Below are 14433 nucleotides of genomic sequence, written 5' to 3'. Positions count from 1 at the left end.
TGAAAAATATAATTTACCAAACAGCGATCTTGCAAAGGTAAGGCCTCCTGTATTACACATTTAGAAAATTCTTCCACCTTCAATAGAAAATTGGTAGATTTTATTTGGGATTTTAGATTTCATAAAAAGAAACAAGAGCATCAAAATTAAGTAGGTAGTGAAAAAAATCTCTTTCATATTACTTTAGCTTTCAGTTGCTCTGCCTGCTCCTTTAGCATTTGAGACATCTTTTCTCCTTTTGTTGTATTTTCCATCAAGTTATGATTTAAACAGCGTATTTCTGCTTCTGCACTGGCTGACAGTAATGATGAAATCATTCTCCCAGATTGTAATCCTATATAACATAATGAAAATAAAGAATAAAGTACCAACGGGAATTTCTATATACAGTTTTCCAGATTATTATTCCATTAATCCAGGGGGACTGAACTAGATGACCTCTCAAGGTCCCTTCCAGTCCTATGATTCTATGATTATGGAACAGAATAACAAAGGGCACAATTATGTAAAATAAGGAACCTCTGTTATCTGTATAACCACTGTAATTTCAACTACCTGCAAAAGATGCTTGGGACAAATCAAGCATAGGCTGGATAGGAACAGTAAGGGGATGAAATATAAACTCTTCAGAAGCTGCACCCATACATCTTGAGTGACTGGAAAGGTTTGGATTAGAAGAAGCTGAATGAGGATATATCTGTTAAAAATATACAAAACAATATTTAAAAATAAAACAACAGCTTTATATATAAAATATTCACTTGGAATGCTAAAAGGAAACTATTTTAATACTGTATATCCTTACAGAAGTTGGTTAGAGTTATTTAAATTATACATAAAGAATAAGTTATTTTTCACTTTTTATTAACATATTAAAAAGTGTCAGAATATCCATGTTTATTTCCCATAAAGACACCAAGTTATGAACATGTATGTTTCTAGTTTGCCTATTCTCCCTGTATGTGTTTTAGACATCTAAATGTCTCAAGTTACTTAGCCAAATCTATCTTTAGAGAAGTTCTAAAAATAGGAACAACAATATAAAAGGTTGTTTAGTAGAATATATGCTTCATATCAGACCCTTCGAGAGAAAATATACTGTACTAAGAAAAAGATCTCCTAAACAATTTATCTGATTTTATAATATTCTGGTAGATTTACCTTAGGATCAAACCTCAAATGATCAATACGATTCTGAGCCTCAGCATGTTTTGTCAGCAACTTGCATTAATCCAGAAATAATAAAGAAAAAAGTATTAATGTGTTGTAATAAGTCTTCCTTATATACTAATGCCCTGATCATACAAAGATTTAAGCATGTGCTTAGCTTTATACATGTGAGTAGTCCCAATGACTGAGTCTAAATATGAAAAGTGACTGTTAAGTGATCTAGTTACAACCAGAATAAAGGAAACCCTAAAATATTGGAACAAATCATTTAAAGGAATCAGTCAGGTAGCACAGGTGATCCTCAAAGACGTTATAAATCTTAAAGATCCATTGGCAACATCACTATTGATGTAAATGGGATCTGGGTCAAACACAATATGAAAACAAACCTTTAATGATTTCTTTAAGATATTAAACATTTAAATTAAAATAATTTTGGTGGGATTTAAACATTTTCCTACAGTGTTAGAAACAACATTTTGCAAGTATGTGAGAATTAAAAAATGAAATTGACTATAGCCAATTTCATAATATTTTGAAGGGAAACTTTTAAATTATTAGTAATGAAGGTATCACTCCATAACATTATAAAATATGTCTGTTTATGGAAGTGAAAGCCCAATCCTACAAACCTTTACTCATGTAAGTAATTCTTAATTAAATTAGTAGAACCGCTGACTTCAGTGGAACCACTTTCATATAGGACTACACCTGTTAGGCTTTTCTGGACTCTCTCTTTCACTTCCATTGGCATTAATATTTTATTAAATCCTGAACGGATATCTGAAAAGATCTCATTTACCTCTAGCTGTTGTAAAAGTTCAGGAATTCTCATTTCTTCTTCTTGATTCTTTACTTCAACAGAATCAAAATAATTCATAGTTTCTAAAACATCGTTCACAATTGCTGATTTACCAATCAAATTAGGCAAGAATTTGGTTCTTTTCATTATGGGAGCTGATTTATCACTGCTATTTCTTTTTGGTATTTTGACTTTTGGAGCAACTTTAGAGAAGTCAGGAAGACAATAATTAACTTGGCCTTGGCCATATTTGAGTTCATGAGAGGAACCTGTTCTTTCAAACAAACCTTTTTGATGACTGTGATTTTTTCTTATGTTTTGGAAATTATTTGTATCTTCATTTTCAGCTATCAACTGTGAATTTTCTTGTATGCAGTCTTTCTCATCACCATAAGAAGTAGCTCTGTCATCTATAACAAATTTATTTTCATCTAGCAAATTTTTATCTTTGTAATCATCTTCAGATGTTTCTTCTTGTCTGTTCAAATAATAGTCTTCAAAATACTTTGCCCATTGTTCTGTTAGTAAAGTGGGCTTGGTGCATTCTGAAATCCTAGGTTTAGTGAGGACAGTTTCATCAACACTTTCAGTAAAGGATGTCTCTGGGATAGTCTCACAATCAATTAATTGGCTTGCGTTTGATAACTCTTCTTTGGAAAAATGACGCAAAAGAACATCAGAAATTTTTGAGTTGGTGAAATGTTCCTTCCTATCTGGGCTGCTAAAAGCTCCAACTGATAATTCTGTCTCGAAAGACATGCCACTCACAGGAGCTTCCATTGCCATTTCAATCATTATTCCATTTGTTCTTGTGGCAGGTGTACGGTGGCTGAAGACCTTTCCTTGAGATAGCTGTTGTCTTTCATCATTTATTTCTTCTTTTAAACTTTTGTTAATTTCAGAACAGGTCAAATTTAAGAAATTATCAGAAATGCTTTCTACAGAAGCACAGGCTTTCAAATTCTTTGATTCATTATTGTGGTGATACGTTTTTTCTAGGTCTCCATCATAAGGTAAGTCTTCTTGCTCCTCATCAGTTGCATCCTCAGGACAGTCAAAGTTATCTAATAATATGTTATTCACTTTGTTTTTCAGTCGGTCAGGTTGTCTGCTTTTACTTGTCCTAATCTGTACGTCTTGATTATACTCCATTAACATGTCATTAGTCCTCAGCTTTCATGTAGAGCTTTTACTATTGTATGTATTAAGTTCTGTAATACATGAGAAAACTAGCTCACATTTAAATATATCTAACAATATATTAAATAAAAGCATAAGCATATCTCTTAGATCTGATCCTGCAGTCCTTCTCCACACAAACTTCCACAGTCTTCAGTGGGAGACATGTACATAAAGGGCCTGATTTTCCTCTCGGTTACATTGGTACAAATCAGGATCAACTCTGTTTCAGTCAAGAGTTACCCAAATATCAAATTACTTGGGAAAGGATGTGGCCCACAGTCTATAGTACCAGGTTATGAGCCTTTATTAGTTTGTAAACTGCAGTGTTTACAAACTAAATAAAAATGAATGAAGTTAGTAATGGAGCCAAGAACAGTAAAAGCACCTATATTTTATGCACAACAAGGGCCAAGATCAGCATAACATGAAGCTGGATTTTTCTACACACATGGTTAGAGTCTGTCCCCACTAAAGCAGTAAAGGCATCTTACCCAGCCAACTACCCATATAGCAGCATTGGGAGAAGAAACAGCAATCTTCACATGATGAAATTGCATCTTGCTGGTCATTGTAGACAGCACAACTCAGAGCAGTTTAAGTGCAATGCGGTTTGCTATTGGTTACCTTAAGAAACATAGCTTTCCTAATGAGCTGGAATTCAAAAATTCCTTTAATTGCACGCTGAACACTTCATATGAGAATTTATGTGGTTGCTTTCACTTTTACAGGTATTATTTTATAGGTATTATTTCAGTGCTGACAGTGTGTTGTACAAACAGGTACAGAGATATTGAGTAATAAAAACTTCAGGTGCTGGAAAGGAAGAGAGGAAGTTAGGAGCCATCCCCCACCTTTATAGCCTCACATAAGTGTTCTAAATGTGTGAGGCTTATAATTCTCAATCACTTATTCTGAAAGGATTCTGGGCACATGCTGACTCCTCTATTGACTTCTCAAATCATAAAATGACTCTCTCTTCCCTGTCTCAGTGGGACTGGCACAGGAGGAGGTAACTCATCAAGTAATCCTCCCCTCTTCCTCTAGCAGCTTGGCCCCTCCAATTCTAAGGCCAAGCCTGACTATGGGTGGAACTTTAAAGGTACTCAGTGTTGGCATACTTTTACTCCAAAGGTAAAATTTCCAAGACCTTGGACTATAAACTCTTTGGGCCAAGGACCATCTTTTCATTATATGTGCGTATGGAGCCCAGCACAATGGGGACCTAATCTTAATAAGAGCCCCTAGCCATTACTGCTATCATGATACTTTACTAGGAAAGCACTCTTCCACATGCCTCTATAAATAGCAGAATAATGTATACACCAGAATAATACAATGCAAAACATATGTGTCTTCGGCTCCCTTCACACCAAGAACTGTTACTGCTGCTTTAAGGAAGGTTTCCAAAGATATTTTGAACCTTTGGGGGCACATATATCATCTATCTGCTAGAAACAAGACAAACATGGGGATTTAAACAGATAACTTTTCTTTAGACAAAATGAAATTTACTGTGCAATACAATTTCATTTCTCATCCTTCACCTCACAGAGCATAACGCGTTTCTCACACATCTGTACTCACGGATGATTCCAACAAAGCCTCTTTCTTTTTATCCATTCCTGTTCTCTTGTACTTTGCCACATAAAGTACTGTAGATTCTTTCAGTACACTACCCAGCAATCTTCTTAGCCTCACAAAGTGAGGAACGGTATTGTATAACTAATTCTCACACCTTATTTGAAAGCAACAGAAACTTCAGCAGAAACAGAAGCAAACTTACTTCAGTCATTAAAAATGTTGACTTGAACAGAATTGCTGCAATAAGTGGACAAAATCTGAAAAAGCTACAGTATAAATACTCCCTAATACCAATTGTAAATGAATGGTTACATTTCCTAGACCACTGCTAGAGTTATAGTAGATGCTCTGGAAATTTATACCTAAGGTAGGTATTAAATTTTCCAGTTCTAAATGCTTTAGTCTACACATGTGACATAGCTCTCTGTTTCACAGTGGGTGCATTTGGTTACATCGGTTGTAACCCTATCTCTAAGGCAGCCAGGTGAGTACAAGTGCAGTTTCTCAATAAGTGTAACCATATACCTTGCTATTTAATATTACTGTTCCATTCAGTTATGGTTCAGTGGTTTCAAAAAGGTTTCCTGCAACACAGCAAACAAACATTTTCCAGTTCTTGGTGGGGACAGCAATTTAGATATATTATTTCTATTTGTTTTGTAGATGTTATTTACTTTATTTTATATATTAAAATATATAAAGTGTTTTTAATTTATATTATCTCATTCTTAGGCCCCAGCCTATGGTGACCCAAGACCAGGAACAAATGTTTGTGGGGGTGGCTAGATTAGCATTTATAATAATTTTAATTAAGAGAAAAAAATAATTTGGATAACAGCAGGACCAAAACTCTAGCCCAGGCAGGTCTATGGAGGTTTGGTTCTGAGCCCGTGGAGTCAGCAGAAAACGGAAAGATTATAAATGTCATAGGGCTAGTCTACAGTGGGAATTTACATCAGCATAGCTAGTCTCTCAGGGGTGTGAAAAATCTACACCTATGAGATGTAGCTATGCCAATCTACCCCCCTGGTGTAGAAGACCCTAGGTTGATATACAAATTCTTCCTTCGACCTACCCACCTGCTCTCAGCCCTGGTCTATACTACAAATTTATGTCGGTATAACATCACTCAGGAGTGTGACAAATCCACACCCTTGAGAGACACAATTACACCAACCTAACTCCTGGTGTATACAGTGCTATGTCAACAGGAGGGCTTCTCTCTTTGACATAGCTACCGTGTCTCAGGGTGGTGGAGTACCTTTGCCAACAGGAGTAGCTCTCCCCATCTGCATAGGTAGCATGAGCATCTTCAATGATGCAGCTGTGCCACTGCGGTAGACAACTCTCACGAAAGCTTATGCTCAAATAAATTTATTAGTCTCTAAGGTGCCACAAATACTCCTTTTCTTTTTGAGAATACAGACGAACAGGGCTGCTACTCTGAAACCTGTCAGAGAGGTGGAGTAACTGCAGCAACAGAACCCCTCCTATTGGCCTAGGTAGCAGCTACACTGAAGGCTACAGCAGTGCAGCAAACCTCCCTCTCTAGAGGGAGAGACATGGGGCCTAAACGATCCCACCCCCCGGCAAACTCCTCACCTCACCCATGGCTAGAGCGTGGAGCAGGACTTCCCCCCAAATCCACTCAGGAACGGGCTCTTCCCCTCAACCCTTCCTCCCCCACGGAGGGAGGCTCCCCACTCCAACCCCTCCCACTGGCCTCCTGGCTCCCACACCCATCCCTGGCTGCCCCACACGAGACATCTTCCCCTCCCCACCGCACACTGACCCTAATCCCCACGTGACCTCCCATCCTAGAACAGGATCACACCGCCCCACTCAAACCCCGGGCTCCCATTGGTCAGCGTGAATGACGCAGGGCTCCGCGGGGCGTAAGAATAAGAACTGTGAAGGAACCCTCAGCGCACGCGCAGAATGTGCCAGTGGCGGAGATGGGGAGAGCCGTTGGGTTTCTCAGCCACAGGGGGAGGGAGACGATATTTGTGTAAGAGCTGCGGCAGCAGGGCACCGGCTATTGGCGGGTTCGAAGTGTGGAGTGCGCGGGGGGCGGGGCAGCGTTTGTTGGCAGCGTCGGGCTTTCCCCTCCCTTCTCGCGTTGCGGCGGTCGCTCTAGGGCTGGCCCATCAGCGAGGGGGGCGGGGGTGAGGCGGGAGCGAGGCCAGCGACCGGACCAGAAGGAGGCCGGCGGCTGCAGGCGGCCCCGGTGCTGAGGTGAAGTCCGGCAGACGGGAGAGTGGGGCCGCCCTCGGTAGAGCGGCCGTATGGGTGAGGGAGGGGGCGGGCCGGGAGCGTTGCTGGGGCAAGGCGGTGGTCTCGCGTAGAGGGTAGGAGTATATCGACTGAGGAGGCAGCAATATTGGGGGCGCCAGAGGCGCGGTGGGTGACTGAGGGGAACTCGCTGAAGGCGAGGGCAGCTGTGGGGTTGGCTGGAGGGGGGCGATGACCCGTGGGGGGGGATGAATTACTGAGGGTGGAGGGAGATGCTGACCTGAGGAGGTCGATCGGGGAAGGTGATGAGTTGTTTCTTGAGGGCGATGTATGCAAAGACATGCATGTGATGCTCTTGGGGCAGGATGCCCCCCAGTATTCTGACGTTCGTACCGGGGGTTGCGCGCATGGCGGCTGCTGTTCCCCTGTGGGTTTTCTCTAAGCCCAGCGACCTGAAGATGGTCCATGCCTCGCTGAGAGAAGCGTGCTGGGCTCTTGCTCCCAAAGAAATAATAACTGCAGTTAACTTCGCTGCACCAACCTTGCTGTTTTGCATCAGTCCTTTCCCAATCGCAACGTGAAATCAAACCCTGCTCTAGTGGTTGATGAAGAGTCCTCTGCAGTGCAAAGAGATAAAATGTCAAGGCAAAGCAATTTGTTTGGTGCTTTAAAATGATGATTGTGCTTACTAGCACTGCAGTGTTACTTGTTTGAATAATCTAACCCATGAAATGTCTTGTTTGTTGACTGTGTCTGGTTTACAATTAATGTGAAAAAATGATAGTGTTTAATTCCCAGATCCAAAGGATAGTGCAGTTGTTTTAAAGTGCTTTCAGTGTTTTGTGCAGTTGTTTAATATTATATTCTGCCTTACAGAACTATAGCTGCAATCAATTTCTTATAGTCTAGACCGCAAAACAAACGCAGCAAGGGATTATGGTAGTTTCATTGCTTGGGAGGGAAAATAGTCATTTGCTGTCACCAAACCAGCCCTTTTAAAAAAAAAAATTGTTGAGGGATTAACTTCTTGATTTCTCCATTATGAGACAATAACACGATGACATCACATTAAGTATCTTGAGTCCTTACTCTTACTGGTTGTTTGAATGACAAATAGACATTAGGTCAAGGGAGAAATGAAACAACCAAGATTGTTGTTAAATATATCCTAAAACTAAAGAGAAGTGAACTATATGGACTTTGCTCCTTATGTAGTTTTTAAATTTGTTTCATAAATACATTTGAATAAATAGAAATGGAAACTTATGCTAGTTCAGGTTGTAGCAAATGTCTCTGACCTAGTCCCTCGCCCCTTAAAAAGGAGATACAGGTACTTTGGTATCCTTGCTTTTTGTTTACTCTTCTTTACCTCTTTGGCAATATAGAGCCAAACTTAGACTCCCACCTTCAAGTTGCAGTCCTCCTACTCCTAGAAGTTTCCGGCTCCTGACTGTCTGTTAGCTTTTAGCCCTCAAAGATACATAGATCAGGTATCTTGGGGTTGCCATGGAGAGCCAGGCAACCATTTCAGAGTTCTGATGGACCTGCCAACTCTTACATCACAAAAAGACTTTTAAAGGGACACTATAAGATTACCCTAATTTAAAAAGTTGGTAAGGAAACATGTTGCGCATGCTCTGGCCTTCTCATGTCTCCATGGATCCTTAGGCTTTTCCCCTTATGTGTCTCCATGGTAGTCCTTTCCTGAACACCTCACTGGGAGAGGACACCACTACCTATAGGCTCCAGAAACACCTTTTGTATTTCTTAAAGAGAAGGCTTTCACTCTCTCCAGAGGTGTTGCATGATACACCCACACAACTGTATTCTTAAAAACAAGATCTATTAAATATAGAGAATCAGATACAAATAAAAAGTTCATAAAATCATAGAACTGGATGGGACCTCGAGAGGTCATCTAGTCCAGTCCCCTGCACTCAAGGCAGGACTAAGTATTATCTAGACCATCCCTGACAGGTGTTTGTCCAACCTGCTCTTAAAAATCCCCAATGATGGAGATTCCACAACCTCCCTAGGCAACTTATTCCAGTGCTTAACCACTCTGACAGTTAGGAAGTTTTTCCTAATGTCTGACCTAAACCGCCCTTGCTGCAATTTAAGCCCATTGCTTCTTATCCTATCCTCAGAGGTTAAGAAGAACAATAACAGTGGTGAAGAAGAATGAAATATGTTAGGTAAAAACTTTTTGCAAATGCCCAAACAGGCTTCTCTCTTCTTTGTTACAGAGAAGAAAAGACTCTACATTCCTAAAAAGCAGGTCTCATCTCATGCACTCCTCCCCACTACAGTCAGTGACAGCTTCTTGCTGCTGTGTCCAGAATGATCTCTAGTGTCAGTCTTGAACCCACTCATTATTTCCTGTTGATCCAGTACAGCACACCCCATTTTCTTAACTAGTTTTTTTCCAGATATGTATACACACCGTAGAAGTTGGGAGAGCAGCTGCATTTCCAACCCTTCAGGAAATGGCCTACTGGGGAGAAGAGAGCCTCTTCAGATGATTACTACTTGCCTTTAAAATGCTTCACTACTGAACTCTAGTACAGCTTTCCACAGATCCTTGTGTCTGGCTGCATCCAGTTTATCCAGTTCTTTGTTTCTTAAACATTTTGTTTCAGTTTCCTTTGCCATGAAATATAAATTATGGACAGACTCTAGGCCCTCTATCACAATATTTTTCCCTTTTAGTCAATTTTACTTTGTGCACTTGACAGCAGTTGTGGTTCAGTCAGTTTCACTCTTTCCTCTATATAATTTTGTAGGCCCTGATCCTAAAATCTCACACGTATTTATCTTTAAGTACCTGAATAGCATCAGTGTTTTTAATTGGACTACTTGTATTCTTATAGTTAAGTATGTGTAAATATTTGCAAGACTGGTACCTTTGTCATTTTTTTTTCTTTGCTAGAAAGATGATTGTAAACATAAAAATTCCTGACACAACTTCTAAAGAAAAATAAAATTCAAGATATATTTTTAAAAGTTCAAGTTCAGTGTCACTGCTAAGGGACACTATCTTTCAGAAAGAAATATGATTTTTAAATTGACATTTACCTATTATTCTTATGAGTAACACACAGGATTCCTATAAATGAAAGATTAGAGACAGTATTTTTGAGGTGTTTTTTCCTGTTTTTGTCTGTGCATTTGACACTACTTCTATATTTGTGTGTACTGTTTTCTCTGTATAGTCATTCTATTTATGAAAGACCTATATAAACAGGAAGAAAATATTTTAAAAAGATAAACAAAGTCCCACAAAAACTTGGGAACAGGCATAATATCTGAAAAAAATTTTTTTAACGGATTAGCTTGATGGTGTCCTTCCCTTACAAACTAGTGTTTTCTTTTTTATTTTTTTTCCCCAATTTTTCCTTTTAGTTGATAAACTTGTAAGTAATAGTAGTGGCAGAATATAGTTTTATTTCCTTGTTTTTGTTCTAAATTAGTACCCTTTAAGTTTCTGGGTTCTAAGGGTCCAGATTTCCAGCATATAAAATCTGAATACTGACAATATTTTGCTTAATAAAGGCTGTGTTTCTGCTCAACTGAAGTATCCTACTCTTGCTTAAGCTGATCAAGCTTTGAAAACTTATTTTGGCATATCTGGGTGAGAACTGGCTACAATTCTCCTTCTGTTGCTTCTGTTTGGGCCAAAATCTAGTCTTGCTTTATCACTAGTGCCGGGGGAAGAAAATACCAGTGCCTACTTATTAAGTAACATTTTACAGCTATTCAGTATGATGTGAAGGTTCCTGAGATATACTTCACTTGATCACCTTCAGCTCTAATGATGTTCTCAAAACAACTTTGGAGTACTTCTGAGGAGTTTGGTAGCCTATCAAGTGACTTGGTGTGTGTGTGTGTGAATTGGAACTAATGGATCTGTCCCTCTATCACCTTGGAAAGATTGAGACAAACTTGGTCTCCCAACTTGATCTCCTACAACACTTATCTACATTTTTCTTCATACAGCTGCAAAAACATTCCTCTATCACCTTTGTGTTATAGCTGCATGAGCAATGGCATATTACCTTAACTATTGGTTTATGATTTTTGATAGGAAGCTGTTTAACACTTCTAGCAGCTCAGCCTAGGCTACTGTTAACAACACTTTGTGATTGTGTCCTAACACTTAACTCTGATCATGTTTGGAGATTATGGTTCTTTCTCACAGGTTGGGTGGTACCCTTAAAAGTAGATGTAGACGTACAATAAAGTTTATGTGCATGGCCTATGAACCTTCATCCGGTATTATGTTCTTAATAAAGAACCTACTTATAGCCATGTACATTTTCAAAAAGTTTCTCAAAATCCTTTTTGGCTGTCTCCTATTTATTGCATTCCACTCCTCAGTACCTACAGTGTGTTATGCTGCTTTTTTGTTTTGTTCTAATGCTCCAGAGTTTCTCCATCTTACCTTGCAAGCAAGGGTTTATTGTAGGAGAGGACAGATGATCCTATTGTGACCAAGCAGTATTTGTACAGTAATAAATACTAGAATGAATCTGATATATCAGATGGAAGGGGGAATGGAGGCAGAATGCAGGCCATACTATCACTTTGCTCTACAAGGAGGCCATGAGGGAAAGTAATTAGGTACTCTGTGGACAGATGTGCATCTGCTTCCCCAACATCATTGGAGTACACAGTTATTGAAAGCAAAGTATAATTCAACTGTATAATAAACTGTTTCATACATATCTCAAATATTTATTATTTATTATTTGCATAATCATAGGAGCCCCAGTCATGGACCAAGACCCTGTTGTATTATTATGTGCTGTACAAATGCAGAACAAAAAGACAATCCCTGCCCAAAAGAGCTTAGAATCTAAGTATAAGAAAAGAAACAACAGAGGGATACTGACAGGCTGAGGAGGGAGTACACAAGGAAACAGTCAGACTTTTTCCCCACACTCTATGTGGCAAGGCAGTTTAAATAAATGTTTTTTCCCTTTAAGTAAATTAGCACTAACTATTCTTGTGGAAAGCAAACAATTCCCGAATGTTTTCACTTACTTCAGTACATGTTCATCCTGTCCTTGCTAGTTCACCCTGTTCAACTGACCGTCTCATTGATGGATCTATCATCCATGAACTTGTGTAGTTCTTTTTTGAACTCTGTTACAGTCTTGATCTTCACAACGCCTCTGGCAAGGAGTTCCACAGGTTGACTGTGTGTTGTGTGAAGAAATACTTCCTTTTGTTTGTTTTAAACCTGCTGCCTATTAATTTCATTTGGCGACCCCTAGTACTTGTGTTATGAGAAGGAGTAAATAATTTCTTTATTTACTTTCTCCACACCTGTCATGATTTTATAGACCTCTATCATAGCCCCCTTAGTCATCTCTTTTCCAAGCTGAAAAGTCCCAGTCTTATTAATCTCTTCTCATATGAAAGCTGTTCCATACCTCTAATCATTTTTGTTGCCCTTTTCTGAACCTTTTCCAATTCCAATATATCTGTTTTTGAAATGGAGCAAGCACATCTGCATGCAGTATTCAAGATGTGGTCGTACCATGGATTTTTACAGAGGCAATACATTTTCTGTCTTATTATCTGTCCCTTTCTTAATGATTCCCAATATTCTATTAGCTTTTTTGACTGCCGCAGCACATTGAGTGGATGTTTTCAGAGAACTATCCACAATGATTCCAAGATCTTTCTTGAGTTGTAACAGCTAATTTGGACCCCATAATTTTATATGTATAGTTGGGATTATGTTTTCCCATGTGCATTAGTTTGCATTTATCAATGTATTTGTGGTTACTACTTGTCCTCTTGGCTATGCCCAGTTCTCTGCACTAACTTGATCACAGGATGATAAAGAGCTACAAAAGTAGTTAGCTGTCTCTGAGCTAAACATTGATTCTGCTGTAATACTGTATGTAAAGAGCAGTTCTGCTCTGAAAAGTTACTCTGTAGTAAAGGCATTGTGAGGTTTAGCGTTGATCCTCACAATGACTTCTATATTAAATATGCTTAATTAACAAGTAATAAGATGGCTCTTAGAACTACCAGTTGTGTATATTCAGCCTTGGATCTGAGAGTTTGATTGGGTTCCTTCCATGTGGATTATTGTTGTTGTTAATAAAGGTTATACAGGCTAAATTGTGTCTTCAGTGAGTGTAGTTCTACGTTTTCAAGTCACTGTGTGGCCTGTAAATCTTGCCACATGCCTTAACTAAGCATTTTTAGTTAAATATCTAACAGAGAATACTGCAGCTAAGATTCAATCCATCTCATTGCAGTAAATGTCAATGGGAGTTGAATCAAGGTTATAATGCCATACTTAATATCATATGTAAACTTGGCAAAATTTAAAGTTGCATTCCAAATGTATGTTAAATGACACTTGTATTGCACCATTCTCTTCAAGGTCCCTGAACTCTTCCTGTCCCCAACCTTGTTTTGCAGTACTAGCTGAATACTACTTTACTCCAGAAGCGATCCCATTGTTCATAATCTTTTCACATTGCAATGGAACTACCTTGTGAAATAGGGTATTACTCAATGTGAGTAAAGTCAGATTCTGGCTCTAAATTTGGAGTATTAAATGAACTGAAAGGTCCCCCCCCTTCCTCTCAGTTCTCCACCGTGACACTAACTGTCTCCACAATTTTGGTATATATGCATACTTTATTTTTCCTACTTGGGTGTTGGTTTTAGACATCTTACAGAAGTGAAAAGAAAGCAGTCCTTTTAAGAGCACTGGTGAGTTTCTTTCTGACAAGGTGGTTTCTGAGTCGGGAATTGCTTGTTTGTGAGGTGGATAAAATAACTTGATCTCGTTGTGTAGATAGGAGTGAATCAGTATATTAATTAATGTTGAGGGTAGGTCATGTATGACTAATACTAAGAATAATACTTGGCACTTGCATTAGCATTCTCTGTCATCAAAGTGCTGTACAAACATGAATCCTTAACAGGTGAGGGAGGGAGAAAAGGAAGCATTATCCAAATTTGGTAAAATGGGTATACAGAGGTTAAATGATTTGGTGTACAGCCAGGATTACAGTTTGGTAGTTCTTGGTTTCCAGTGCTTGTCTAGAAGACTGAGGACCACTTTTCCTCTTGTGGGATAGGGGAAGCTATAAAAGGAATGGTTTTGGCTCCCATATCTTGAATGAAATGGAACCTATACTGCAGCATCAGAGGGACACTCTGTATCTTTGATGGTGTGTTTTAAGCTATTTGTAATAGCCTTTGAATACCTATTCAAGAATAAAATCTTTCTTAATGGGGTGTGATGTCATATCCATGAATTATGACAATCCACTAATTAGTGGAAGGAGCCGACTTCCTTCAGCTCCCCACTGCTCAGCCATTGGGGATGGTGCAAGAGATCTTGTAAATGTAAGAGGAAAAGGGAAGGCAGCTATGGGAGTGAGTTGATTGAGACTCAAATTAATGTATTATTAAAAATTGTTTATGTATTCATT

The 14433-nt window shown here is 39.0% G+C and overlaps 2 protein-coding genes across 13 annotated transcripts in view; one reads left to right on the top strand and one right to left on the bottom strand.

Moving 5' to 3' along the window:
• The window catches only part of AKNAD1 (AKNA domain containing 1), a 30651-nt gene extending 25258 nt beyond the window's left edge, over positions 1 to 5393 (bottom strand). For all 3 annotated transcript variants that reach the window (XM_073356822.1, XM_073356819.1, XM_073356820.1), the window contains exons 1-6: positions 4739 to 5393; positions 1973 to 3183; positions 1162 to 1221; positions 556 to 697; positions 183 to 334; positions 18 to 77 (exon numbers count right to left, since the gene is read on the bottom strand). In XM_073356822.1, the coding sequence (XP_073212923.1) occupies positions 18 to 77; positions 183 to 334; positions 556 to 697; positions 1162 to 1221; positions 1973 to 3130 (1572 nt within the window). In that variant the 5' untranslated portion in view covers positions 3131 to 3183; positions 4739 to 5393. The remainder of the gene's footprint in view (positions 1 to 17; positions 78 to 182; positions 335 to 555; positions 698 to 1161; positions 1222 to 1972; positions 3184 to 4738) is intronic.
• A 1292-nt stretch (positions 5394 to 6685) lies between these two features.
• The window catches only part of GPSM2 (G protein signaling modulator 2), a 64484-nt gene continuing 56736 nt past the window's right edge, over positions 6686 to 14433 (top strand). For 7 of the 10 annotated variants that reach the window (XR_012160345.1, XM_073356810.1, XM_073356808.1 and 4 more), the window contains exon 1: positions 6841 to 6970. The gene's annotated coding sequence lies outside the window, so the exon portion shown is untranslated. Of the gene's footprint in view, positions 6744 to 6840; positions 6971 to 7003; positions 7025 to 13298; positions 13706 to 14433 lie in introns of those variants that run through there. The other 3 variants (XM_073356806.1, XM_073356807.1, XM_073356805.1) reach the window with 3 other exon arrangements.

This window comes from Lepidochelys kempii, chromosome 8 (assembly GCF_965140265.1).
Source record: "Lepidochelys kempii isolate rLepKem1 chromosome 8, rLepKem1.hap2, whole genome shotgun sequence".
Classification (NCBI taxonomy): Eukaryota; Metazoa; Chordata; order Testudines; family Cheloniidae; genus Lepidochelys; species Lepidochelys kempii.
The sequence above is the reverse complement of the archived record's forward strand: the minus strand, read 5'-3'. Positions and strand labels throughout refer to the sequence as shown.